Below are 27,822 nucleotides of genomic sequence, written 5' to 3'. Positions count from 1 at the left end.
TAATTTGTGCTGGAGTTTCTTCATCTCATGATAAAGCTAAAAGCTGGCATCTTTTCCAGGATGTGAGATCACTCTGAAATTGTTTGCTGGATGCATTTGCCAGTAATGGGTGATAAACATGACGGAGTGAGCAGAATAACAATAGATAAGTACCGAAGTTGGCATGAAATGTTTTCACTGAAGTGTAAGGTAGGCGAGAGGAACCCATAGACTGTTACTAATTACAATTTAATGTGTTTTAATTCCAGTATTTAAATAGTGGTACTTTTTTTCTTCTTTTTTTCAGATTTTACTCATTTTATTTAGCACATATTCATACATGCAGCATATTGTTCTACTATCTATATTTATACATACCTGAGCTACTTTTATATATGTGTAAAACTCAGAAATTAAAGTAATTTATGTTGAAGAAATGTAAGGTTTGGCAGTGAAGTGAATTACAGGGAGTGAGTTGATTCATGTTTTTTTTAAAAATATATCGACAGTGTTTACCCAATCAACTATTTACATTAAATTTATGTTTGCAGAATTATTATTTACACATTTAACTATTCTTATTTGTAGTGCACAAGCGGCTAGGATGGTCTGTTGAATCTGTCTTTCTGGATCACTTACATTTACTGATCTAAGTACTGCTAGCTCCTGATTGGTTAGTTCAGTCATGTGACATGATGTGTCAGGAAGTGTTGTGGCAGTAGTTATGGTATGTGAAAAGTAAGGCACTGTTTAAGAAGAAATCCATTTCCATCCTGCTGTCTCATTTTATAAAGAATGAACCATTAACCAACAACAAACCCTCACGTTACACATATATATATATATATATATACACACCCACACACATACTGTGGTGTGTTTGCTACATTGCATTATGGGCACTGGATAATTTGAATAATTGTTTTCTATTTTATGTGCAGGAGTTCAGCAGGGTTGTTGTGTTTGTGTGAATTAGGTTAATGTACGTATGATGTTTATTGGCTTTTTTAAGTTTTTTTTATTTTTCGTAATGTAAACCATGAGACTTGTAAGCTTAACAATGTCTTACCTGTTCATCTGCAATTGCAGTTTTTATATTCTGCTAATATAAACTTTGCACTTTTCAAAATAATTGCACTTCCTGTACTCCTCAATTCTTAATGAGCAAACTTCCTGCCATTCTTCTTAACCACGTTACAATACTTTTGAATTTGAATGCTGCATGTCTTCTTTTCCATGTTACCAATGGCTGCAGGTACAAAAATACATTTCACTGACTGAACCGATTTAAAATTTTAATAAGGAAAGCAATAGAAAACTCCAGCCAAGTCACAAGTATTCTACGCACAATCAGCTTTTATTTCCTGTCTTAGAAGTGTTCAATGTGTCCACCACCTGCTGCACGGACAACATCAATGCGATAAGAGAATTCCTCCCAGACATGTATCGGCATATCACGATCCACTGAGTTGATCGTTGTTGTTATTTGATTTTTAAGGTCATTCAAAACTTAGAAAACTCCTCTTTCAAATGGTCACTGACTCATTCCATGATGATGCTTGAGAACTGAAGCAATGCGTCATGAAACTGGTTCATTCTTTTTGAATAACCCTGTACTATGTATAACTGTGCATGTGTCAAATAAACCTTATCTTATCTCATTTACAAGATAGATGTGAGAACAAATTACATGCTTAAAATAACTGTACAGTCATGGAAAAAATGATTAGACCATCAACAGTCATCAAAAACAATGGTTATGCAATCAAGTACTAACTCCTGTGTGTATCATGTGGCTAAAACAGACAGAAAAGAAAACATGGAATGTCTAAAAGCGCTGTTTTTGTCAGTACAGTGTCATAGATATTGATGTAAGAACTGAAGTGATTTTGGTTATTGTCAAGAAAACATAGAAAATGGATAGATATCAGCTCTGAAATGAATGAATGAATGTGAATGAATGAATGAATTTATTTTTGGTTTTACATTGTAATCAGTACATTAACCGTAATAAACATAAAAACCAAAAAACGAATAGGCTAGATGCAAAAGCTTATTTTTTGCCTATCCTTTAAATTAAACCCTTATAAGCTATTTTTGCCGTTATCATTTTATTTGTCCAAACAAATGTACCTTTAGTTGTACCAGGCATTAAAATGAACAAGAAATTGAAGAAAACAAGGGGTGGTCTAATCATTTTTTTCTGTATGAGCTGTTAAATTAAACATGCATGTCTTTCGGGAATTGATTTCATATCTTAAAACTGAAGGTGTTTAGATGTTTCTTTTTATCATACTGACTTTTCTAAATTCCGAAGTTGTTACACAAAGTAAAACTTGCAGTCTTATGGCTTTGCTAATTTTTTTAAATCACTGAATTTAACGCAAACTGAGAAGAGGCAAACGTGTTATATAAAAAGCCCCAGCTGAACTGAAAAACAAATAGCGGAAAAGGGAGTAAAAAGCTAAAAATAAGCTCAATTTCACAATTCCTCTTTGTACTGACAGAAAAAAAACCACATGATCACAGGTAAAGTGACTGTTGGTGTCATGGCCGTCAGGTTCGTTTGGGTTTCTCGTCAGTCTCTGGAGCTCCACAGCTGGGCATTGGACAAATGATTTATTCTCTGGCTGTGAATCAGCTGGTGGCACCGCAAGGCGATCCCAGATTATGAGCCTTCCTCTCAGATGGTGCGGTGCTGGAGTTGCATGAGCGTCTTATGAGTGAGTGTACCTTCAGCCACAACGACAGATGCAAACATTCCACCTGAGGCCGCAAGGCAACAAGGTACCTACCATATCAGTGTTGTTCTTTTAAACTGTGAGCAATGGCACAGAGAGAAACATTTTAAGCTCCACATTGCTGCCTCGGTAATTCATCTAGGCCTGTAGCATTCATTTGCATAGTGTTTGCGCAAGTGAGCATTCACTGAACCACCTGCTAAGTCTTTGTGATTACCACTGTGTTTTTCTGAGACAAAAAAAAAAGGTCCTTACAAGACTAAATGGTGCATGAAGGGGATCCTACCCACTCACCATTACGCTGTAAGTCTGCAGAATTAAAAAAAGAACAACAAAAAAACAACAGTTTCAACACTGTTTCGGTCATGCATGGCAACAAAACACAATAAAATAACAAGTGTTCAGAGAACGCAAACCTCCACCAAGCACCCCGAATGGTGTGCACATGTGGATCGACTATTTCTTTTTAAATTAAATAGTTTCAAGGTCGTTCCATACAACAGAAAAAGTTGAAGCTTGGAACCTGTCATGTGTATGTCAAATTATATTAAATTCCAATCAATTTTTGTTGAGTTATAATGAAAAATGTGTTGTAAATGGGATTTTCAATGTTAAATTGAAATGTCCACAGAGTCCACATTCCACAGTGGATGTGGACAATTTTGTGCCAGATACAAGATATTGTTATCAGCTACAGGTGGATCAATTTGGAGGCTAACCGAAGTCATTTTGAATTTTTTCATGAATTTTGAAAATTGCTCAATGATGAGAGATAGGAAAATTAGAGATTTTGTGACCTTGCTGTGACCTTGACCTTTGGCCTACTTGGAACAAAATTTAATGGGTTCATCCCAGGGCCTAGGCCTATCTGTGGTTACAATTTGGTAAAGATGGTTGGAATAGTTTGCCCGTAAAGTTGCTAACAAACAAACAAACAAACAAACACGCAAAGCAGTGATCACAATACCTTCTGGCAGAGGTAATAAATATATAATCAAATTTAATCTATGTTTGGTGTTTCTACAGGTTTGTTTAGTTTTCCTTCATTTATTTTTCACATTTTTTTGATAGATAATGAGTGATAGATGGTTTTCTTAAGCAGAAAAAATAGTCACAGAAGGCATTAAATCACAACTTTTTCTGAGCGAGGAGAATCTGTCCTAAAAAGCTGATAGAAACATGACCACACTTTCACGCTGTCTGTTTATTTCTGTGATGTTTTTTTTTTTTTTTTTTCCTGGGCATGGAAATGTTAAATTAAAAGCCTGTGGAAAATGCTTCGACAAACCACTTTGATTTGCCTAATGATGCCAGGTTGATAAATATAATTGCCTGATGAAGTGAATAATTAGACGCGGCTGATGACTGATGATAGGTGAGGATGTGCGTGAGTCTTTTGCATGAGATTGAGAATCTGCTTGAGAAAATAAATAAATGCTAATGTTTTAACTAATACTGATGGAATGTAGTTAATATTTGGCCGTTTACTGCTCTCTCTCTGCACTGATTTCTGTGTCGTTTTTGCTCGGCCATACAATATGAAGTGTCTCCAGCTGGGCAGGAACAGATTATAGAAGTGGCAGATTAGGAAATAGTTAAGAGCTGTCAGTGTTCAGCCATAACCTCCTCCTCCTCCCCATATGCGTCTTTTCCTCCTCACCCGACCTTCCTCCAACCCTCCCCACGCTCTCCCATGTTCCGGCCCCTCAACACCAACACATCAGAGACAGACAGCCTGTTTTAGAGTCTCGTCTGGTAACAAGCTGTCCTCTCAGGAGCGCCCCCAAACGCTTCTGGTTCTCTGATTTCACAAAATATGTAACATCCCTTGTGGACGTGCAAAAGCGGGGACACAAATATTTAAAAAAAATCAAACTTGGAACTGCTTTCTTCGAAGCCCATGTCCCTAATGCGCAGGTGTCAAACAGGCGGCCCGCGAGCCAAAAGCGGCCCTCCAAAGGTTTCCGATCCAACGACATGAATTTGGAAAGTGCAAAAATTACACTGATATCTTCCTGACACTCAGGAAACTACAGGTTTTGGCTTTGTTACATTAAATAACTGTCTTTATTGGAAACAGCACAATGCAACAGCTTTTTCAGATACATTTTTAGAATTTTGAAAGAATGTCCTTTGCAGTGGACAGTTTTTGTTTTTGTTTTTTTGTTTTCAATAAATGAAACTCTTTTCTCCTACAGAGGACAAAAATGCATTGCTGTGTCTCAGGATATTAATGAACTTGTTTTAGTTCATGAGCCACATATACAGGGTGGGGAAGCAAAATTTACAATGAACATTTAGTTGTTTTTTCTCAGCAGGCACTACGTCAATTGTTTTGAAACCAAACATATATTGATGTCATAATCCTACCTAACACTATTATCCATACCTTTTCAGAAACTTTTGCCCATATGAGTAATCAGGAAAGCGAACGTCAAAGAGTGTGTGATTTGCTGAATGCATTCGTCACACCAAAGGAGATTTCAAAAATAGTTGGAGTGTCCATAAAGACTGTTTATAATGTAAAGAAGAGAATGACTATGAGCAAAACTATTACGAGAAAGTCTGGAAGATACTATTAAAGAAGAATGGGAGAAGTTGTCACCCGAATATTTGAGGAACACTTGCACAAGTTTCAGGAAGCGTGTGAAGGCAGTTATTGAGAAAGAAGGAGGACACATAGAATAAAAACATTTTCTATTATGTCAATTTTCTTGTGGCAAATAAATTCTCATGACTTTCAATAAACTAATTGGTCATACACTGTCTTTCAATCCCTGCCTCAAAATATTGTAAATTTTGCTTCCCACCCTGTACACCAATATGATTGGACGTGAAATAATTGTATAATAGCCCTTTAATTAAAAAAAAATATAAATAAAAGTAAAATAAAAATAAAAATAATAATAATATTTTACCTTTCTTTAACCAGGAAGTCCCACTGATATTACGAATCTCTTTTACAAGGGAGACCTGGCTGAGGTAGCAGCCATACAAAGTCCAAAAAACATAAAACACATCCATGATACACAATGAACAATGAAACACAATAACAACCATTCAACCATAACAGCATCAGGAAAAACAGTGACATTCCTCCTTTACTGCTTTCCCCGTGATACTTTTAAATCATTAATAGAAATGAATATATGTAGTTTTACAGTTTTTTGAAGATTATTCCACGACCATGGTGCATTATGGGAAAATGCTGTTTTTCCAAAGTCTGTCAGAACTCGGGAAACAGTTATAAGCAACCACTTGGAGGAACGTAAATGAAAACTACTAGAGCTAACAGAGAGAAGATTACTGATGATAAATGATTAATGATAAAATGTGGACAAAATGAAAATTAAGTGTAAAATTAATAACAATATCCTCCCTGTTACTAAATGTTTTCTTCATTTGTAGATCCACTCTGATCTGTAAGTTGTGTTAATAATAAGCTGACACTAAATATTGTATAAATTATTCATAGTTTAGTTCCAAATATACTATTACGCCTGTTATCAAATGTTTGTGTAACATTGTATGCAATGTGTGTGCATGTATAAATGAAAAGGTGAGGCATAATATTGTTAAAATTGCACTTATTTTTCTTAAGAAATATTAGTTTTTTCAGGTTATTTACTTCTTTTTTGTTTGGATAGTTGTAAATGTAAATATTTTCATAATTTAATGTTTTTTATTGCTGTGAAACAAACAGAAAAACTTGGAGTTGTCATTATTTACAGGTTATTGTGTTATGATTTTAATGGTTCGGCCCACTGGAGATCAAATTGGGCTGAATGTGGCCCCTGAACTAAAATGAGTTTGACACCCCTGCTCTAATGCATTATTAGTTCATTTATAATGTGTCATAAAACACTCATGGTAATTCCTAATCATTTACGACAATAATCAGAAGTCATTCTGACATCAGTAACTCTATATAAACATGTACACTGAAAACACATTACGTGTCCATCATCAAAGGTGCCTATTAGAATTAATATGACAGTGTCTTGTGTTGTTCTTGCATTGACATAATCATATTTTTTCCACTTAGTTTAACCCTAAAGACCCAAACATCCACTGGCAGCCAAAATCATTTACTAATATAAAGTGTTTAATACCTGTTGATCCACTAATCCTATCGATACATATAAATAATTGGTGTAAAATGCAGTTTGTCTTTCATGGTCATCAGATATGACCCATTTGGACGTTCAGAGGCTCCATAGTGAAAGTGGAAACACCGTCATCTTCTACAACACTGATTCACCAGTAAAACTCATGGAGTTGGATCAATGACAGTGGATGGAGACACTGGGTTTATGTTCAGTATTGATATATTTTAGTGAAAAAGATAGATTTGCTTCAGTTTTTTTATGTTTCTAATATAATAACCCTCAACTGTAATCTAAACTTTTATGGACATCTACATGATCAGTACAATGAGTATGAGGAAATATGTGATTTTCTCTTAAAAATGCAAAAAAACAAAAACAAAAACATGTGTATAATATTACAATAAGTGGTGATCAATCACTTGAGAAAGATTCTAAATAAAGAAAAATTTATTTGGTCACTGTCACAAAAGTAACACTGGGTCTTTATGGGTTAAAAGCTAATAATAACTATTCATAGTGATTTATGTGAAACAACTTGTAAAGTATGACATGTGCCTATAACACTGGGATTTCATCACTTTAGCAGCCAATAGATGAACTTATATCATTTTATATTGCATTAAAATACAGAATTTGACCACATTTTGATACTAGTAAAACAAGGGAGCAACCAGCAAATATTAAGTACTGACCTCATGAATAATTATGATTTTTACTCCACCACCCGAAGGGGATGCAAGGGGTATTGTTTTTGGCTCAGTTTGTTTGTTAGTTTCATTGCTAACACTCTAGCAGCAAAACTATTGGTTGAATTCATGCCAAATTTGGTTTATAGATTGCAAGTGATCCAGAATAGATCTGATTACATTTTGGGAATAGTAGGTCGAAGTTCAAATTTTTTAATGAATTTTTAACCCCCCCCCACCCCCCCACCCCCCCCCCACACACACACATTTACTTATAATCAGCGACATTTCACACGTCTATAAAAACATCAATTTTGTTTCAACTTACTTCAAACTTGGCACATTATATAGAGGACAACTGGATATGCGGACATCAGCACATGCACAGACATGTTGACATCAGCTGGATCGATGCCAAATAAGCTACAATATGTGGTGAGGGGCGGGGTTTGTTGTGCCTGGCACCACTTGTTTTTATTTATTATTATTATTATTATTATTATTATTTATTATTATTATTATTATTTATTTATTTATTTATATTTCTTTTTTTTTCTATGGGGTCCAGTCTGGCCTGCTATGTATTTGCAAACTGCAAAAATACCACAGACGACATTAACAGTCTAGGGTTTCCGTTAGTCTTGACAAGTTGTTTTAATCATACAGTTTAAATCCTATATTTAACACTCGGTCTGTATGGGTTCAAATCCTATCACCTGCTGTTGTTTCCACTAATTAAAAAGTATGTTCTTAATGCGTTATGATGCATTATACACAGAGGCGTTACAGAATATGTTCATAGTTGATGTGACAAACAGCTTTATGTCAGCGGATGAACTCACAGTTGAAGACAAACTCTCTCTGCAAAGGATGTTTACAATAATTCAGAAAGATTATACTCTTTTAACGAGAAATCTCATAAAAGTAAATCTGTCCATCTCTTGCAAAAGACATTAAAAAAAATTAGCAACCTCCATAAAAAGAAAACAAACAAAAACTCCACTTCTACAAGCTACTGTTACACATCTTTTCTCACAGCAGACAACTTCATCTTTGAGATATTTCACTTTCATTTTACTTTTGTGAAATAACACTAAATGTTGACAGTGATTTTTATGATGGATGTGAACGGCGGTTTTGTGCCCCCTGCTTTGAAACATGATAGATGCGCTGCTTTCAAGCCAAAACCACATAAAAACATTATCTGATCTGCAGCTAATGACTTTGACAAACACATTAATAAGATGTTTCCACACTGTCTGCCTGTGTAAACTATCTTCATAAAAAAGCACATATTGGATATACTGTTCTGCCACAAAGTGATCAATGGCTGCTCAAATGTGCTTCAAGCACAGCCTAACAAGTGTTCAGTAATAGGTGGATGACTCCTCTGCCTCTTCTGTTCTGCAAAACTGGAGGCATTGGCATCATGTGCAGTGCCTTCATTGTTTTCCCATGATGTTGCATCGCCAAATGCCATGTATTTTCCACAACAAGATACATGTAATTTGGGAGATAGCTCTGCTGGGAGTGCATAGTGGAAATAATTGCGCAGCTGCGAAGGGACAGGAAAAGGGCTCTTTTAGTCAGTGCATATGACCCCCACATTTGCAGGAAATAAATAAATAATGCATTCTTCTTTTTTTTTTTTTTTTTTTTTCTCAGAATGGACTTTAGAAGCATGCATATTACTGTCTGCGCGTAATTTCTGCAATATTCGCATTAAACGCGTGGTTGTTTGCGCATTTGATTGTTTTATTTCCTTGTTGACAGGTCGGATTATAATGTGAGATTATGAGGCAGTGTTTCGGTGCATGTCTGCAGCAGATGTTTTGTTCCTCATAAATAGGTGTGGATGGATGCTCAGGGATGCACTTCCGCGCTCTAAACACCTCAGACACGTGACCAGGCGCCACAAAAGCGGAGCCTTATAACCGCCCGCTTCCATACACACAACACACACCCAACCGGCTGCTGCGCCTTACTGTACTGACACTCACACTGTCTGGAGAGTCGGCACAGGATCATTCCCCGGCTTTGGCATCAAAACAACAACAAAAACTCCAATGTCAAACTGGGTTGCATTTTTCCTGGAGTTGCTTTTAAGTGTGAATGAGGAACTGAATCCGACTTTAGTTGGCATTTTTTGTGCGTAATGGACCGGGGAAACAGGAAAAAATGATCAGAAACCAAGGTATGTATTTATCTTTTTTTCCCCCCTTAATATCTTTTATTTATCATATTTTTCTTTTCTTTTTTTTTTTTTTACGAGTATTATTGGCGTTGGATAGCACGCTTTCTGTCTGCAGCGCTTATATTTGAATCCAAAAGATATGTTTAATGTTGCAAACTTGCACTAGCTTTGTAATGTTTAATCTGCAGAGACAATTACAAGACATACTATGTACTAATATAATAAACAGTTCAAATGACATGTCCACTGCTAATGATGATAATGATTACAGGCAGAATATCACACAATGGTTGAGTGGACAGATACATGCTCTCTTTATCATGTTTCTCCCTTGATGCCTAATTAATCCAATGATTATTGGTGAAAAGCAGCTTAATGCCTAATGACCTTCTTTAATTAATAAGAAAGCCTGGCTGTCCTACATACTTAATGCAACCATTTCCCCTGAGGCATCATAGGTTTATCATCAACTGTTCAGTTTCCCACTATTGTCTGGGATGCATCTGTTATGGAGTCAGCTGGCTGATGCACAGATTCCCTCAATAACTCAATTTCACTGTAGTAGGCATCAATAAGCACTGATGTTATTTCACTTTGACATGTCAATTTGAGCAGATTTAACTGTATTTGTTTTTAAAATGCATTTACAAGGACAGGTTTTGTGCTTTTTTTTTCTTACCTCATAGATGTCCTTTTGTGCCACTTTAACGCTACCACACCTCTCCGCTGAGCATCCCCGCAGCCACTAAAACCATGAAAGTGGCCCTGCACCGGATAGCAGCCACAGCGATGACTACGTTAACAACAGGTGTGCAGTATCTGGGTTCGAACGACGCCAGCTACGACGACCCAATCATTGACTCGAGTCTGACTAAAAATGGATTCCACTTTGAGAAACTCACTCTGCCTCAATCAGTAACTCATTCCCGGGAAATAAGGAGATCATTTACGGTGGCCTTTCTCCTATTTTCCCCACAAACATTTCAGACATTCTGCTGGCCAATGGGACCTCTGTGGAAAGCGAAGGGGTTGCACACTGTGGGAGAACCTTGTGGACAACATGGAGTGTTTCATGATCCTGACTCCGGGTCAGCAGCTTGCAATCGCCATCCTCGCACTCACCTTAGGACTTTCACAGTCCTGGAGAACCTCATGGTGCTGTGCGTGATTCTACACTCCCAGACTCTACGGTCCCTGCCTTCTTACCACTTCATAGGCAGTTTGGCTGTGGCCGATCTGATAGGAAGCATCATTTTTGTTTACAGCTTCCTGGACTTTCACGTTCTCCACAGGAAGGACAGTCCTAATATTTTCCTCTTTAAGCTGGCGGGTGTTATCGGCTCTTTCACAGCTTCTGTCGGCAGTCTGTTCCTCACTGCCATCGATCGCTAACATCTCCATCCACAGGCCTATGGCGTACAAACGCATCGTCACAAAGACCAAAGCAGTCATCGCCTTCAGTTTGATGTGGACCATCTCAATCGTCATCTCACTGCTCCCGCTCTTAGGCTGGAACTGCAAGCGTCTAAACTCCGTCTGCTCAGACATTTTCCCACTAATCGACCAGAAGTACTTGATGTTCTGGATCGGTATGACAAGTATTTTGGTCCTTTTCATTATCTACGCCTACATGTTTATTCTCTGGAAGTCTCACAACCACGCTGTCCGCATGCTGAGCCGCAGCTCCCAGCGGAGTGTCATTGTCTACACCGCTGAAGGCACAAAGGTTCAGACTGTGAGGCCCGAGCAGGCGAGGATGGACCTCCGTCTGGCCAAAACCCTGGTTCTGATCCTGGTGGCTCTCATCATCTGCTGGGGCCCACTCCTAACCATCATGGTTTACGACCTCTTTGGAAAGGTGAACGACTTCATCAAGACCATATTTGCCTTTTGCAGTATGCTCACCCTGCTGAACTCCACAGTGAACCCTGTCATCTATGCCATGAGGAGCAAAGACCTGCGCAGGGCCTTCCTCAACCTTTGCCATATGTGCCGGGGAATGACGCAGCCTCTGGACAACAGCGGCGAGAGTGACTGGAACATCAGGAGCGTGAGAGGCACAGCGAGCGGGGCCGGGAAAGACGGAGCCGGCTCCAGAAAGACTAGAATGAAAGTAGCCCAGGTTACGGTTTCTGGAGTGACTGAGACTTCGACTGCAGAGCCGGTCTAAAAGACAGGGTGTGAAGCTCTGTTACAACTGTGAAGTAAACATGATGTAGAATAGTCCTAAACCCTACTAGTGCACTGCCATGTGACTGTGAAATGTGCCAAATCATAACTTAGACCCTACAGAGCTGAATAAGTTTCTGTTGCTTTAAAGCTGAAATCTGTAATGTTATACACATAGATACACATTCAAATGGATGCAGATGACCTGAGTTAAGTATTTTCGCAACAATATGATTGACAGTCTCATTTATTTCCGTCCCATGTATAATAATATAGTTGGATTTGTGCAAGTGTAACAGTAAAAATAATTTGTAACTGCAACAATATATGCTCTGTCTGTGTTTACTGTTGTTTTAATGTGCAACAATTTGCAGATTTCAGCTTTAGGAGGGAAAAAGTGTCATTCTTTTCCCCCTTGGTTTCCTCATATCACATCATAGCAATATTGTGGCAGCAGTGAAAGGTGAAACTGTGTCTACCTTCATGCAAAATGTCTGTTCCAAACAACAGCACACTGCCTGTAAGTAAAATTAGCAACTCATTAGTGATTTGAGATCAGCTACTAATGGTTTTGTAAGACCATGATGATATTGTGAAGCTGGGCCTGTGTTTAATGTCAGGGTATATAGAGTTTTAATTTATTGATTTATTTATTTATTGTGTTTTAGTTTTGTGGTTTGAATGGCTTTGGATGGCAAAATTTTCCTTTTCTGTGTAGTGACTTGGAAATGTTACATACTGCTTATAAGCTAACGTATGTGCTTCTAGAACATTTTGTGCGATACTGCTGAATTCCTACGAAGCATCCATTGTGCCATTGTACTCAGAGCTGTGTATAAACGAGGATGTGACTTCAATAAATAAATGAAATTTGTCTATTTTTTATCATATTTTTTGTCAACATATCCTGCTTCATTCCACTTCATTTTTTTTTTTTTTTTTTTTCAATAAAAATGTGAAATCTCAGAAAAAACAGCACATCCCTGGTGGTTTACTGGAAATGTTTTTCTTTTGTGTAAACATATGTGTTATTTAGAGGAGTTTCAGAATCATAGTAGAAGTAGTAGAGTATGCATTAATCAGAATGGGACCCAGTGGTGGATTTCCATAACAGGACCCCAGGTTGGAACCCATAACGCTCCTGTCATCTTTAGTTGTTTTTTTTTTGTTTTTTTTTTTAATTCAAGTTTTTATTTGGTTTACAACGCAAAATGTACATATTTTATACATTGATAGTTTGTTTTTTATAAAACAAGACAAAAACAAACAAAAAAACAAAGAGAACGATTGAGTAACAATTGAACAATGGGCGTCAAGTATGTTCTTTTTAAGTATTTATAAAGTCTGTCCATGGTCTCCAGCATTCCTTGAATGTGTCATGGTCGAGTCTTAGTGTAAAGGTGAGTTCTTCCATTTGAGTGATTTCTTTAACAAGGTCCTTCCATTCGTCCAATGAGGATGTTTTGTCTGTCAACCATTTCCTAGTGATCACTTTTTTGCTGGCAGTCAACATGATATTCCACAGATATGTTTTACAAAATCCTTTTACACAACCTGGTCGTTTACCAAAGAACATATTTTCAAATTTAAAGGTGTTTTTATTTTCATGACTTGTCAATACTATTTCTGATTTTTTTTCCCAAAAGGGAGATAATTTGGGAAAGCTCCAAAAAATATGATGGTGATGAGCTTTTTTTTTATTTTTTTTAATTTTTTTTTATCTCACACTGTCTCCAGCATGATGTATCTACATTTGAACCTTTTAGTGCAGGTGTTCTAAAAAAGTGAATCACACTTTTCCATGCAAATTCTCTCCAACTAAGTGAAGATGTACTTTTCCATATATTGTCTTGTATTTTAGTCCATTCCTCCATAGTATCTTCAGGGTTTTTAAATATATATAACACTGTCCTCTAGTGGTCATGGTGACAATTTTTATTATTTAACCGTGATAAAACAGCAGCAGTTTGTGTAATGCCGCAGGCTAAAATACACACATCACTAAGTACATGACGTGAATATTAATTAAACATTTTTATCTTTCGATTTGATAGCTTATTTAACGTTTACGCTGGTTTCAACTACATTTCCCAGCATGCATTTTATCGTATTTCACACGTGACGTCATGAGCCGGAGAAGCCGACAGCTTCATATCAAAAACAAGCAGCTAAGTTGCGTTAGCTAGCTCCCCTATCTAACAGCGGACAGTTGGCCCGCAGCTGACTGATCGTCACTTCAACTTTTTGGAAGCAACTTTGAGAACAAAACAAGTTGCCCGGCGAAGTAGTACAGACCAAACCTCCCCCCCAAAAGGTAAGAAACGGCTTTACTGAAATGTACACCACCGCGCACTGACCCACTAAAGATAGCCAAAGCTAACGTTAGCTTGTTTCTTTTTGATTATTGGCTAGCCAGCGCAGCTAACGTTAGCTCGCTAGCAAATATTTAAAGCCTCTCCTGCGCAGTGTGGTTGGCATGGTTCCCTGGCTAAGAAAACTGATTTTAGCGCAACAAATGACAGTGAAAGCGACATTATGTGCTGATGAGTTTTACTTGCTAGCAGTTGTTTTCAGTATTTGATGTTATCAGCTCATTATTTTCATGTTTGTGTATTTAACAACCCCCTCCCTTTAACAAACTGAAGTCATGGCGTGTGGAGCCACCCTGAAGAGGACCATGGATTTCGACCCACTGATGAGTCCTGCTTCCCCTAAAAGACGAAGATGCATCCCAGTTCCCCCGTCGTCCTCATCCTCATCCCCCAGGAAGTACCTTAACATGGAGCCCTCGCCATTTGGAGAAACCTCGTCGAGACTTAGCGCAGGTAATGTCACTAATGTTAGTCTGTTTGATCACCAGCCCCTGACTTAAGTCATATTAGCAACATGTTGAATATAACCATTGCAAACCAGTAATGTAATAATACTATGCGATGAGAGTTTGGCTACTGTTTACTGAAACTGTCTGCTTGTTGGTGCCTTGTCTCTCATTGTTTGTTCTTCTTTTCTCCCCCACCAGAACAAATCCTCAACAGCATTAAGCAGGAGTACAAACGCATTCAAAAGAGGAAGCATCTAGATGGAGGTTACCAACAGTCAGAGTGCTGCTATTCTCCAGAGTCCCCATCCCAGTCATCTACTATGAATGTTTCCAGCATGCCAGGTGAGTTGAGTAAACAAAACAAACAAGAAGAGTGTGTGCCTATCTGATTATCTCTGACATGTACTATACGATGCAAAAAAGTACCATCAACTCAGAGATTCTGATAGGTTCATGTGTGATTTATACAGGAACATCTTCTGGAGGCGTTTCTCCGACTAGAAAAGAACAGCCATTATTCACCCTCAGACAAGTTGGAATGATCTGTGAACGTCTGCTCAAAGAAAGGGAAGAGAAAGTGCGAGAGGAATATGAAGAAACCATGACATCAAAATTGGCAGGTTTGTACACTTTAAGAGAAGGAGGGTGACTCTTACTTTCATTACTGCATATCACTGCAAACATACTAGAGTTACAGTATCTGTTCAGCTAATTTTCATTTTAGTCCCTACACAGCTTAGGGTGGTTATTAAAATATAATTGAAAGTTTCATGGAAGTTGATAATGATCACATTCGCTTTAAAGGCTGATTTTTGGCCCCGAGTGAAATTTATTTGTGGTTTTGTAATCTATTTACAGTAAGATGAGAAGATGACATAAAAAGGTGAAACTAGAGAAAAACTCATAGTCTCTGATTTTGTCATTTAGTTTTTATTAATAGCTTTTGCAAAGACACTATTCAAAATACATATATATATATAATAAAATCTATTTTTCAACATCAAAATGAATGAAGGATATTGTGACACAAATTTTTGAAACATTTTTTATTTGCGCTGTAGTTTAGAATGTGAATTACATAAACTCTAAAGAGACAAAACGGTAGTTATGATATAAAATTTTATTTTGATAATCAACTACTGATGACAGAGGAAAATCATCATGATATAAAATTATATCTAATGCCCAGTGCTGCAGTAGGTTATAACAAGTAAAGGGCTACTAATTGCTAGAAAACTATTTAAAACAGAATCCTGGAGGATTCTGTTAGGTTTCTGTAAATTGGCTTAGAGTCTGATTTTGACCAACTATATATAAAACTGTCAAGAGATAACTTCTGTTGTGATCTGGCGCTATATAAATAAAATTTGATTGATTTGATTGGTTTTCCCCTGTAATTTGCTTTGGAAAAAAGCGTCTGCCAAATGCATAAATGTAAATGTAAAACATAAATAAATTACAAAAGCAACAAATAAATATTTATTAAAAGATAATGTGTGAAGGCAGACATAACCAGATTAGTCAAGAAAATCATAACAGCCACTTTATATTGTATTATTTAGATGTAAATTGATATATTTTGTTCAAGTCAAGAAGACAAAATGAATAAAAAAAAGTTTACAATAACAAACTAAAAGAACAGATAATCCAACAAATAACTTTTCTGCTAGTTATAGCCCAAACAGCTTTTATGTTAATCAGCAAAATAATAAACACTGACAGTGATTATCTCCACAATCTCATTTTGTAGATGATCATAATTTGTCACATGATGTTCTTTTCAGGGTAATCACTGTCAGAACTTTTTTACTAATGTTTGTTTTAAATTGACAAAATACCAGGATAATGGTTCTTTGTTGCTATTGTTTAAATACGGCAATAATGTCCCTTTCTAAATGCAAAATTGTATTTTTTAGTCAAATAATGAGGTAAATGTGAGTGTACCACAGCTTGAGCCTTCCAGAAACTAAGAACAAACAGGGCAATTAGTTGTTGTTTGGATGTAACACACCTTCATTTTACAACAGGTGGGAAAAATGGCGATTCAGATGGCAGATGGTAATTCTACCTCAATAGATTGTCATATGATCTTCTGACCACATCACCCAGCCCTGTATTCATTATTAAGCCCTAATGTTCTATTGTTGGTTTACAGGTGTGAATTAATTCTTTAAGACGAATAATGATCCGTACTGTGTCGATTAGGAGTAAAATAAGAAGCTAGATGCCGAACACACACCCTTTGCATTAAAAACAGCTGAACAATAGTGAGTGAACGTTCGTCTCCTGTACATTTCAGAACAATACGACACCTTTGTGAAGTTCACACACGATCAGTTAATGCGACGATTCGGGGAGCAACCTGCGAGCTGTGAGTGTTGTTTTACTGTTTTCATTTTTATCTTATCTCCACATTCCTGTTTTATTGGCATAGCTGATGTGAAAAAGGCCTAGATTTCGGTTTAAGCTCCACCTTTTGAAGTTTAAAGTAACAAGTCTGGTTTGTGTCTTTTTATTTCATCTCTCATCTTCTCCAGATGTTTCCTGAGTGTGGCACGGAGTCTTTGCAAGACGGCCTTCTCTTGCTGCAAGCTATCAAACGATATCTCCAGAAAGAAGAAGAAAAAAAAAAAGAAGCTCATTCAGTTTAGCTAGTTTAAATGGAACTTTTCTTACCGTGCCATATTTCTGTCTTTGGGCAAAGGTTTATATGAAGCTGTTGTCAATCGTTACCACTCTGTTGTAAGCAGCTAAGTGCTTCCTGATGTAAATTAATGGACCCTTTCTCTACCAGTGGCCTCTGTTCCTCCTGCCGTATGTGTATCTACAGCTATCTCACTTTTTTAACGATTTCCCAGCATTCCAGGCTTTGTCACGTTTTGTTTGTTACATGTAAATATGATAAAGCACTGTAGACTTTTACATAAGGTTTGCTGGTCAATCTGTAAAGAAGAAACACAGTGAGGATACGTTTGCAGTCTGTCCTCATTTATTGCTTTTTTTTTTTTTTTTTTTAAACCAGAGCATTAAGTGGTCTGATTGGAGCTTTTCTTTTTCTTCCCGACAAGTTTTTATTTATTTTGACTTTTGTTTTGCTGGTATTATTTGAAACCAATGTACTTATTGGACAAAACAATAAAACCTTTAAAGAACTGGTCTTGGTTTTGATGCTTGTAGAACTTGCATGTTTAAAATCAACCAGTTTGAAGATAAAATAGGAATGTTTACTCAAACCTGACACACTTTTGCTTAAAAAAAAAAAAAAGCACTAAATCTATTTTGGTTGGGCATCAAACATGCAGCCCCTAGGCTAAAACTGGCCCGCCAAAGGGTCCAATCTGACCAGTGAGATGAATTTGCAAAAATTACACTGAAGATATTAACAATCAAGGGTGTGGAAATTATTTTACATCAGGGCCACATACAGACTAATTTGACTGGGAGTGAGTCAGTCCAGTAAAATAATAGCATACCTTATAAATAATGGCAACTCCAAACTTTTCCTTAGTGCAAAAAAAATCATTTGGTCCATTTACAAACTGTCTTTTCTCATAAAATGTGAATTACTTGAATGTGGCACATGAAATCTCAAGAAAAAAAAACAGCAGTTTTAACAATATTCCACCGTTATTAAATGTTTTGTGTCTTTATAGATCCAGTGTGATCTGTAAATTGTAATGCACACGTGGAAATAAGCTGAGGCATATTGTTAAAATTGCATGTACTTTTTAAGTAGATGTAAACATTTTCAATATGTAATTTTACTTTTTTCCACTCTAAAACAAAGAAAAGTTTGGAGTTGACATCATTAATAGGACATTATGGTATTATTTTACTGTTCCGACCCACTTGAGATCACATTGGGTTGTTTGTGATCCCTGAACTAAAATGAGTTTGACACCCCCGATGTTCCCAGATTAAAGCTCTCTTTTTTTTTTTTTTAATTTATTTAGTGCTCAACAAAATATTGTGATAGGGGTAACAAAGACAAACAAAAGAGAATTCATAAGACAGACGTTCAGCTAAACAAAGACGGGTGCAAACAAAGGGCTATTTACAAGTGTGTTTGTGTACGCATATACATATAAATGTGTGGTTATTTATGATTTTTTTTTTTTTTTCTTTGTGTGGGTTTTGCATATCCAGGTGGAAAAAGAAGAGAGAATGAGAACAAAATTGCCAGTCTAATAAGTAAAAGGGTTAAAGGATATGGGTATACAGAAGCGAAAGAAATCAGAAAAGGGTTTTAAATAATAGTATAGAAAGAAGCTTAGGGGGAAAAGAAAATTAATAATAATTTAAAAAAAAAAAAAAAAACGCTCATTTTTAATTCACTGTGTACTGAACATCTGTATTGAGGTTGTAGTTGACTAAAAGCATGACCAGTATTTAGTATTTTGGTTTATTTCACCATCTCGACCCACGGTGTGTTTATTCTGCAGCTGCGAATCAATTCAAAACACAATATTCACACGGTTTATTAGTAGATACAAGTACAGTGCTACATATAAATACCCAGGACAAAGTGAGATAAAGAGAAGATTAGAAGAAAACTAAAGAGGCAGTAACCAGGTATGGGTCCGTTTTTCTCGTTCAACAGCCTCCCCATGTGAGTCGGGCCACGTGATCGGTTTTCTGCTTTGTGGACTTGATGAAGCCCAGAAACTCCAGCTCTGACACAGCCTGGATGAAACGAGCGCTAGAAAACAAGCTGAGGAAAAGTAAATCATGATGGACTGAACTACAAAATATAATAAAAACATAAAACAAACACTAAAATTAAAATGGGAATTCTCAAAAACTAAACTCAACAAAAAATATGAACTAAAAAACAAACATAACAGTGGTTTTGTTTTCTCCGAATGTTAATGGTTTGCTAAAAGAATATCATGTCTTTGTACAATATTGGACCTTTAATTAATAATCAATCATCTTGACTTTTTCAGTTCCCCAAACTAAAACTAAAAAACACTAAATAAAAACTGAAATTGGAAAATTCCTCAAAAAAAAAAAACCCTACTAAATACTGGGACAGATCACAGCTACAGCTTGTAAGACTTCCCATTCTTGTTGATTAGAAATATGATGTTATCCTTCATATCAGCTCAGCATGTCAACAATTATCACAATAAAAATCAAATCAATCAATATTATTTTTAAGTTTAAAGACAGATTTTTCTTAATTTAAAACAACTGAGAAAAAAATGTCAACATTAAGTAAAAAAAAAAAAAAAGATGTAAGCAAAATTTGCCCTAAAATTAAGTAAAAAAAAAGTTATAATTGCCCTGATATTTACTGTAATATAAATTGTATGATGACATTTTCCTATATTATATTTGTATCCCAGCCCTGTTAACAGCAGAACGCCTGAATTGAATGTGTCCCAATACTTTTGTCTATATTTTTTAAACTAAAAACCAAGCTGAAAAACTGAAAAAAATACAAAACTAAACAACTCTGATGGGAAATCAACCCCACATCCTTATGTGATTAAATTACTTTGATTAAATTTGGAAGGACTTAAATTTTTCATCTAGCTCAGACATCAGTGTGTACAAAAGTTGCTACTGGCAAGAATTTGATTACATTTTTTGATTGTAGTTCGTTGGAAATTAGCTGCAGATGTGAACAAAACATGCATCATACATTAAATTAAGGCAAAAACATGGATGAAAAGTTATTAAGTTATGAAAAGATACTGTTTGACTTCATCCACTTTGCCGAAAGTGTCTGAATCCGGATCGTTCCCCTCGGCTGCAGACGCCACCGTGGCATAAGCCTAAAAAAAAAAACAAAACAAAACAAACACAAAAACAGAAACGAGTCAGTGTTTTATCTGCAGATCAATAAGGCGACATCCTTAAAATCAATGGAGCCTCAACTACAGACAGAAAAACAGTGGAGGTCTGGAAGGCAAAGGTGTAAAAGTGACCAGCGTGAACACACACCGACATGTGACACTGGATGATTAATTAGTCAAACATGAACTCACTTCCAGCCAGTCATAGAGGTTGATGAGCCTGCCACACTCCAGATGGAGTTTGTACGCGATGCAGATATCAGGAGCGGCGTTGGAAACAGAGCCGTCCTCTGTCTTCAGACTTTCATTCTAAAAAAAAAAAAAAAAAAGAGTGAACAGAGTGGTTTTACACATCAAATATAACAAATACACATTATCTTAATATATAATAGTGTAACCGAGTGCTGAAGGTCCACTGGATATAAGTGGTTGGGATAAATAAAACACAATTGACACTGGGTATAACTTCAACGTGAGTCCTGTTTTACTGTTTTTCTTTTTTTTAAACAACCCAGCACCAATATACTTTACGGCAACTCAACTGCAAGCCCCAAGGGACAAACTTCCCAAAACAGATGAGCATAGAATTGTGTGTTAAAGCAGTAGTAGTAGTAGTATAGTATAGGAATACAAATACTTCACAACTGTTCCTTCAATTTTTTTACTTTTATACTTTGACTTGTCACTTTACTTGACAACCAGTAAAAGTTTGTGTGTATCGGTGTGTGGGGTTCAGCTTTGGAATGGGTTGGGGGCAGACCTCAGGTGGTGTCCAAACATTCAAAAATTAAAAAGAATGTACAAAGAAATGTCACAATATATTGCTCAAGGAAGGGTGTGATTGTACTTGGATTGTCAGGTTGTTGTATTTTGTGTGTGCAGGGTTTCTGCAGGTATGAGCAAATCTAATTTAATGCTTTTTTATGCCCTTTTTTAATGCCACTTTAAACAAATGTAATGCCCATGTCCAACTGCAGATACAGTTTTCTATATAGTTTTATGACAATTTACCATTCACAGGCTTTAACCAGGTTCTGAATAGTTCCTCCTCCAATCACTTCAGCGGAAACTGGCATTTTCCCATTTTTCCGGCATTTTCTAGTATTCCCTCCGCTCTTTCGCCACAGCATGAGCACACTTACAGTACATTGCATTCCAAGCATCCGGTGTTGTGACTTCATGTATCGGCCATAAAAAATAGACAATTAAAGGGTTCCGCCTGTTAATCATCACACTATACTTCTGATCAAAATTATTAAATGTTTATATAATCAAAATAAATCATGAATAACAATGCTTTTTTCCATCAAGTGTATTTAATTTTTTAATGCCTCTGGACATTGAATTTAATGCTTTTTAATGCCATTTATGGCCTTAATTTTCACAAAATCTATTTAATGACTTTTAATGCTTTTTAATGACCTGCAGAAACCCTGGTGTGTATATTAAATGGGTGTGTGGATGTGGGTCAGTGTATAGATGTAGACATAATTTGGTGTGTAAGTATACGGGTATGTGGCTGTATGTGTATGGGTGTGTATATATGTTTATGGATAATCACAATCTTATGTTGTGTAACATGTGATTAGGTACGAACAGTCTGAGGATTAGAAACAGGGAGTAGGACTAGATAAGCAGGGGCTTCTTCCTACTCCCTTTCAGGCACAACAGTTAGTCCATTTTCTTTTCTTTTTTTTTTTTTTTGTCTTGTTTTGTTTTTTATCCAGTGTTTTGTATTATATTTGTGTCTGAAATAAAAATAAACTAAACGAAAGAAGTTGAATCAGTACCATTACTTTTACCAGAGACAGGTAGAAGCATCTGTGTGTTATTATTGTTATTATTATAACCTTTATTTAACCAGGAAAAACCTCACTGAGATTAAAAATCTCTTTTTCAAGAGTGTCCTGGTCAAGACAGCTGCAGAAATTACACAAAATGGAAATCACAGCCATACATCCACACTAAAAATATACATAAACACAGTGAAAGTCAGTACTAAAAACAAACTTAAACCTGATAAGAACATACATATAAAACATCACTATTATTTTAAAAGGTACTAAAAGTATAACAACAATGTTCCTTAAAAGCATCTCGAGGTTTCATCTGCTCTTAAATGGACTTCTATCATATTGTATAGATATGTATGTGATGGCAGTCTGTATCTATGTTGACTGTAAATCTCTATTTTTGTTTTGGCTGTGGTGCTGAGCTATTTTGTTTTGAAAAATGAAAATTTAATAAATATATTCTTAAAAAAAAGCATCTCTAAACCCAACTGAACCAATTAGAAAAATATTTACATCCACTTCTGTCCTTTCCCCATTTATTTAAAATGACTTTGAATGTATTAAAACAGACCAGTTCCTTTAGTTTAATGTCCTTCTGTAGGTTGTTCCAGGCAGTGGGAGCCCAAAATGTAAAAGCTGTCATTCCCAGTTCTGTTCTGACATTTGGAACTTGTAAAGATGACAGTTACAGGGCTGTACGCTTACTTTTTTAGATGGTAGTGCTGGTGCTAGCAAGTTAAAAATTTTAGTAGCACAAAGAAAAATTTAGTAGCACACACAGTTGGACAGTTAGTTAATGTGTTTATTGGCTAAATTAATTTGATACTGATCAGAAATTCTAACAATTAAACTGATTCTTTAACCTTTATTTTTCCTCCACCTGAACACAACAGGATGAATTTAAACATTTTTAAATATGAAAATTCAACAGTACTATATTTTCAATACGCATCGGTGAACAGTCTGTGCTGGTCTGAATTAGATATGGCTTATTACCCTTGGCAAAGCAAATTTGCAAAACAAATATTATAATATATAATATTTGTTATAATATTGTTGTAATATTATATATTATAATATTTGTTATAGGTATTATTTGTGCGAACGTGGTATACGATATTTTATTCATGCTTTCTTTTCTTATATTCATCATTTCATAGGTCTTATGTATTTCATTGTTGTTGTTTTTTTGTTTTTTTTTGTAGTTTTGTTTGTTTTGTTTTGTTTTCTCTCTCTTCTGCCCAGTTTACTCAGTTCTGGTTGTAGTTATTGTTACCATTATAATTGTCTCCATGGTTGTTACTGTTTGTATTGTTGATACTTTCTTGTGAGGGTCTTCGCCACCTTCTTCTCTCTTGTTCTCTCCCCTTCTTCTACCTACCCCCCCCACCCCCACCCCCCATGTCAGGTCCGGCATCGAAATGTGGTTCAACAAAACTCATAATAAACACAGTAGAATATCAAAAGGCGCTTCATATACTTTATGAAGTTACCCTTGGCAAAGCAAATTTGTTCAGCACCAAAAGGAACCAGACTACCATTCTGCTGTTAAGACGCTGGACAAGACAAGTGGGAAAAAAAAAAAAAAAGTAGTGAGATACTCCCTGGTAAAATGTCCAAATAAAAGAGGATACACAAGCAAAGGTGTCAAAAAAAAAAAAAAAAAAAAGATACGGCTTATTGACAAGAGACAATTCTAATCAGTCCCATAATTCAAAATAAATTTTACTCAACAAAAATGTATAAAGTTCTGTTTGACTTAATATGTTTCACTTTGCTTGAAAACTTTGGGGCTTATACTGTTCGAGTCCTCACTAAGACCAAGAGAGTGGACCACATCCGCCCAGTTCTGAGGTCTCTACACTGGCTCCCTGTCTCTCAGAGAATAGACTTCAAAATTCTCTTGCTAACATATAAAGCACAGAATGGTTTAGGCCCAAAATACATTAGAGACTTTCTAGTCCAGTATGAACCATCCAGACCACTCAGGTCATCTGGTACAGGTCTGCTCTGGGTTCCCAAAGTCAGAACTAAACATGGAGAATCAGCGTTCAGTTTCTATGCTCCGTATATCTGGAACAAACTACCAGAAAGTATAAGGTCTGCTGAGAGTCTGAGTTCTTTTAAGTCCAGGTTAAAGACTCACCTGTTCACTGCTGCCTTTGACTAAAAGGCTTTTGACTTTTTAAATTTTATATTCTCTTTGAAACTCTGCACTGCAACTTTTACTTTAATATGTGTGTTTTTATTTTTATTTTATTTTATTCTATTTTATTTTAGTTTGATTTTATGTGTTGTGTTCTTACTCGCTGTTTTTAATCACCTTTATATGTTTCTTTTATAATGTTTTAAATGTGTTTCTTTTTGTTTCTTTTATTTCAATGTCCTGTGTGAAGCACCTTGAATTGCCTTGTTGCTGAAATGTGCTATACAAATAAACTTGCACTTGCACTTGTTCAAAGGTTTGAGAAAGAGCGGCATGATACCAACGCAACTCCTTCGCACTTGTGCTAGTGGATGCATATTTCTCTTCGCACAGAGTGATTTTTAGTCGAAAATGTCACACTGTACAACCCTGAGTTAGTGTATAGTTTTGCTCCTATTTGTTCCTTTCCTCTAGTACCTGTAGGTAGTGGTATGGGTTACTGAGTGCAGCCTGAATGGAGGTGCGAGGCGTAGCGTTGAGGTGGCGTCTCACGGTGGCAGAGGAGGTGTAGTAGCAGACCTCGTACAGCGTCTGGGCTTCTGGCGGAGATAAATGACTCCTGAGAGGAAGAGAGAAGCCACGTGAATGACAGCGTTTGTTTATTTGTTCTTCCGGCTGAGCCACGAGTTCAACTCACTTCACTAAGCCGTCGATAAGCTCAAGCGCCTCGTTTCGGACCGTCTCAAACGGGCTCAGTTTCTTTGTTCTGCGGGTCTCGTTCATCTCCAGCAGCGTCTATGACACGGCAGCGGATGGTTTATGTACTTACGGCAGAATACGACCACATCAGTGAGGTGAAGAATGAGTAAAGTCGCTACCTTCTGCAGCTGGAACAGATCGGTTTTCTTCTGACTCAGACTCTTCACTGGGGAGGTGATGCTGTTGTCAACAGGGGGGGCGTTTTCTGCAGAGGCTACGAGGCCATGACAAGGACATACATTATATCTTCATATAAAATAAGTACCAAAAGGAGAAGACTTTCTATAGTAGATTTACATTATATTTACATTTATACGTTTGGCAGATGCTTTTTTCCAAAGTGACTTTCAGGGGAAGGTTAACAAATAAACTCTCTCTGTACTTCTTTTGTAAAGCACTTTAAAATAACCACAGTGGACCAAAGTGCTACACAGAAGAATAAATAAAAACCAAAATACAAGACTAAAATACAAGAATAGATTAAAAAGACAGAAAAGAAGCTGTACAGAAGAATAAATAAACACCAAAATACAAGAATAAAATACAAGAATAGATTAAAAAGACAGAAAAGAAGCTGTACAGAAGAATAAATAAAAACCAAAATACAAGAATAAAACACAAGAATAGATTAAAAAGACATAAAAGTAGCTGTACAGAAGAATAAATAAAAACCAAAATACAAGAATAAAACACAAGAATAGATTAAAAAGACATAAAAGTAGCTGTACAGAAGAATAAAAACCAAAATAAAAGACTAAAACACAAGAATAGATTAAAAAGACATAAAAAGTAGCTGTACAGAAGAATAAATAAAAACCAAAATAAAAGACTAAAACACAAGAATAGATTAAAAAGACATAAAAAGTAGCTGTACAGAAGAATAAATAAAAACCAAAATAAAAGACTAAAATACAAGAATAGATTAAAAAGACAGAAAAGAAGCTGTACAGAAGAATAAATAAAAACCAAAATACAAGAATAAAATACAAGAATAGATTAAAAAGACAGAAAAGAAGCTGTACAGAAGAATAAATAACCAAAATACAAGAATAAAACACAAGAATAGATTAAAAAGACATAAAAGTAGCTGTACAGAAGAATAAAAACCAAAATAAAAGACTAAAACACAAGAATAGATTAAAAAGACATAAAAAGTAGCTGTACAGAAGAATAAATAAAAACCAAAATAAAAGACTAAAATACAAGAATAGATTAAAAAGACATAAAAGTAGCTGTACAGAAGAATAAAAACCAAAATAAAAGACTAAAACACAAGAATAGATTAAAAAGACATAAAAAGTAGCTGTACAGAAGAATAAATAAAAACCAAAATAAAAGACTAAAATACAAGAATAGATTAAAAAGACATAAAAGTAGCTGTACAGAAGAATAAAAACCAAAATAAAAGACTAAAACACAAGAATAGATTGAAAAGACATAAAAAGTAGCTGTACAATTAAAAAACAGTGTCGTACAGAAGAATAAAAAAGCAAAATGATAGACTAAAATAGAAGAATAGATTAAAAAGACATAAAAACAGCTGTACAATTAAAGTAGATACTGCCTGTAGGGTACAGGTGCCAAAACCGGCCCACCCATTGGGTTGAATTAGTGAAATGCAAAAATTACATTGAAGATATTAACAATCAAGGATGCTAAAATTCTTATAATTCAGGTTCCACATTCAGACCAATATGATCTTAAGTGGGTCGGAGCAGTAAAATACTGTCATAATAACCTATAAATAATGAAAATTGTAAATATTCTCTTAGATTTAGTGTAAAAAAAATATTAAATTACATGAAAATCTTTGTATTTACCAACTATCCTTTTACAAAAAAATGTGAAAAACCTGAACAAATTTGAACAACATGACATGTCTTGAGAAATGAGTGCAATTTTACCAATATTCTGCCTGTTACTAAATGTTTTGTGTATTTCTAATTATAATGCAAGTTGTAATGTATGTGTAAATGATAAACTGAGGCATAATATTGTTAAAATTGCACTTATTTTTCTTGAGACATTTCAGGCTGTTCATGTTAATCTGAAATTGTGTAGACGTAAACATTTTCATAATGTAATTGGACTTTTTTAACTGTTTTTATTTTTCTAGTCGGGCACATCTGAGATCATATTGGGCTGAATGTGGGCCCTGAACTAAAATGAGTTCGACACCCCTGCACTAGGGTAAACATAAAACAGACACAAAAGTAAAATATAAAACTAAGCGAACTAAAATTAGGAACAAAAGTAAAACTAGCAGTGGGAAAAAACCTACTGTGCACAAAGGGTTTTTATTTAATTTCTCTCAACACTGATTTTGTATGTTTTTTTTTTTAATCCATGACTATGATTTTGATTGTTCTACTTCTAAATTTCTAAAATATTTTTCATGCTCTGACTGTAAATAATAATTTTCTACCACAACTAACCCTTACTCACACTTAGGAAGAAAATCTCCCATTATTAAACTTTAAGGAGATTTTTCAATGTTGAGAGAAATGAAGTAAAACCACACTTTTATCATTAGGACAATTAAAATCCTTAGTCACTTCTTATTTTACCTCAGGCTGCTCCTGTTTTTAAGTAGATGTCTTTGTTTTTAGTTCATCTTTATCACT

General features: G+C 35.7%; 3 protein-coding genes across 4 annotated transcripts in view; 2 read left to right on the top strand and 1 right to left on the bottom strand.

The window, feature by feature from the left end:
* Window positions 1-9,490: 9,490 nt before the first annotated feature.
* LOC115414395 (cannabinoid receptor type 1B-like) lies at window positions 9,491-12,270 on the top strand. Its single transcript, XM_030127725.1, is given in 6 exon segments — window positions 9,491-9,709; window positions 10,396-10,604; window positions 10,607-10,750; window positions 10,753-10,836; window positions 10,839-11,098; window positions 11,100-12,270. Coding segments are annotated over 5 exon segments (1,410 nt in total). The 5' UTR covers window positions 9,491-9,709; window positions 10,396-10,462; the 3' UTR covers window positions 11,880-12,270.
* A 1,742-nt stretch (window positions 12,271-14,012) lies between these two features.
* Window positions 14,013-17,855, top strand: LOC115414288 (akirin-2-like). Of its 2 annotated transcripts, none has more exons than XM_030127575.1 (6): window positions 14,013-14,185; window positions 14,518-14,703; window positions 14,898-15,041; window positions 15,170-15,319; window positions 16,999-17,070; window positions 17,237-17,855. In XM_030127575.1, the coding sequence occupies exons 2-6, from the start codon at window positions 14,526-14,528 to the stop codon at window positions 17,245-17,247; spliced, it is 555 nt and encodes a 184-aa protein (XP_029983435.1). In that variant the 5' UTR covers window positions 14,013-14,185; window positions 14,518-14,525; the 3' UTR covers window positions 17,248-17,855. The 2 variants fall into 2 exon arrangements, with proteins under 2 accessions (XP_029983435.1, XP_029983434.1); XM_030127574.1 differs by having other exon boundaries at window positions 14,014-14,192; window positions 14,524-14,703.
* A 1,426-nt stretch (window positions 17,856-19,281) lies between these two features.
* Window positions 19,282-27,822, bottom strand: part of LOC115413186 (origin recognition complex subunit 3) — a 28,995-nt gene continuing 20,454 nt past the window's right edge. The window contains exons 15-20 of the mRNA XM_030125936.1: window positions 25,318-25,412; window positions 25,137-25,234; window positions 24,917-25,058; window positions 20,693-20,809; window positions 20,400-20,479; window positions 19,282-19,398 (exon numbers count right to left, since the gene is read on the bottom strand). Coding sequence (XP_029981796.1) covers window positions 19,293-19,398; window positions 20,400-20,479; window positions 20,693-20,809; window positions 24,917-25,058; window positions 25,137-25,234; window positions 25,318-25,412 — 638 coding nt within the window. The 3' untranslated portion in view covers window positions 19,282-19,292. The remainder of the gene's footprint in view (window positions 19,399-20,399; window positions 20,480-20,692; window positions 20,810-24,916; window positions 25,059-25,136; window positions 25,235-25,317; window positions 25,413-27,822) is intronic.

This window comes from Sphaeramia orbicularis, chromosome 22 (genome assembly GCF_902148855.1).
Source record: "Sphaeramia orbicularis chromosome 22, fSphaOr1.1, whole genome shotgun sequence".
Lineage (NCBI taxonomy): Eukaryota > Metazoa > Chordata > Actinopteri > Kurtiformes > Apogonidae > Sphaeramia > Sphaeramia orbicularis.
Note: the sequence above shows the minus strand (reverse complement) of the source record. Positions and strands in the feature narration are given on the sequence as shown.

Coding starts and splice junctions, on each gene's coding strand:
- LOC115414288 (XM_030127575.1), top strand. CDS start 14,526: ATGGCGTGTGGAGCCACCCTGAAGAGGACCATGGATTTCGACCCACTG. Junction 15,042..15,169: donor GAATGTTTCCAGCATGCCAG/GTGAGTTGAGTA, acceptor TGATTTATACAG/GAACATCTTCTGGAGGCGTT. Junction 15,320..16,998: donor CATGACATCAAAATTGGCAG/GTTTGTACACTT, acceptor TGTACATTTCAG/AACAATACGACACCTTTGTG.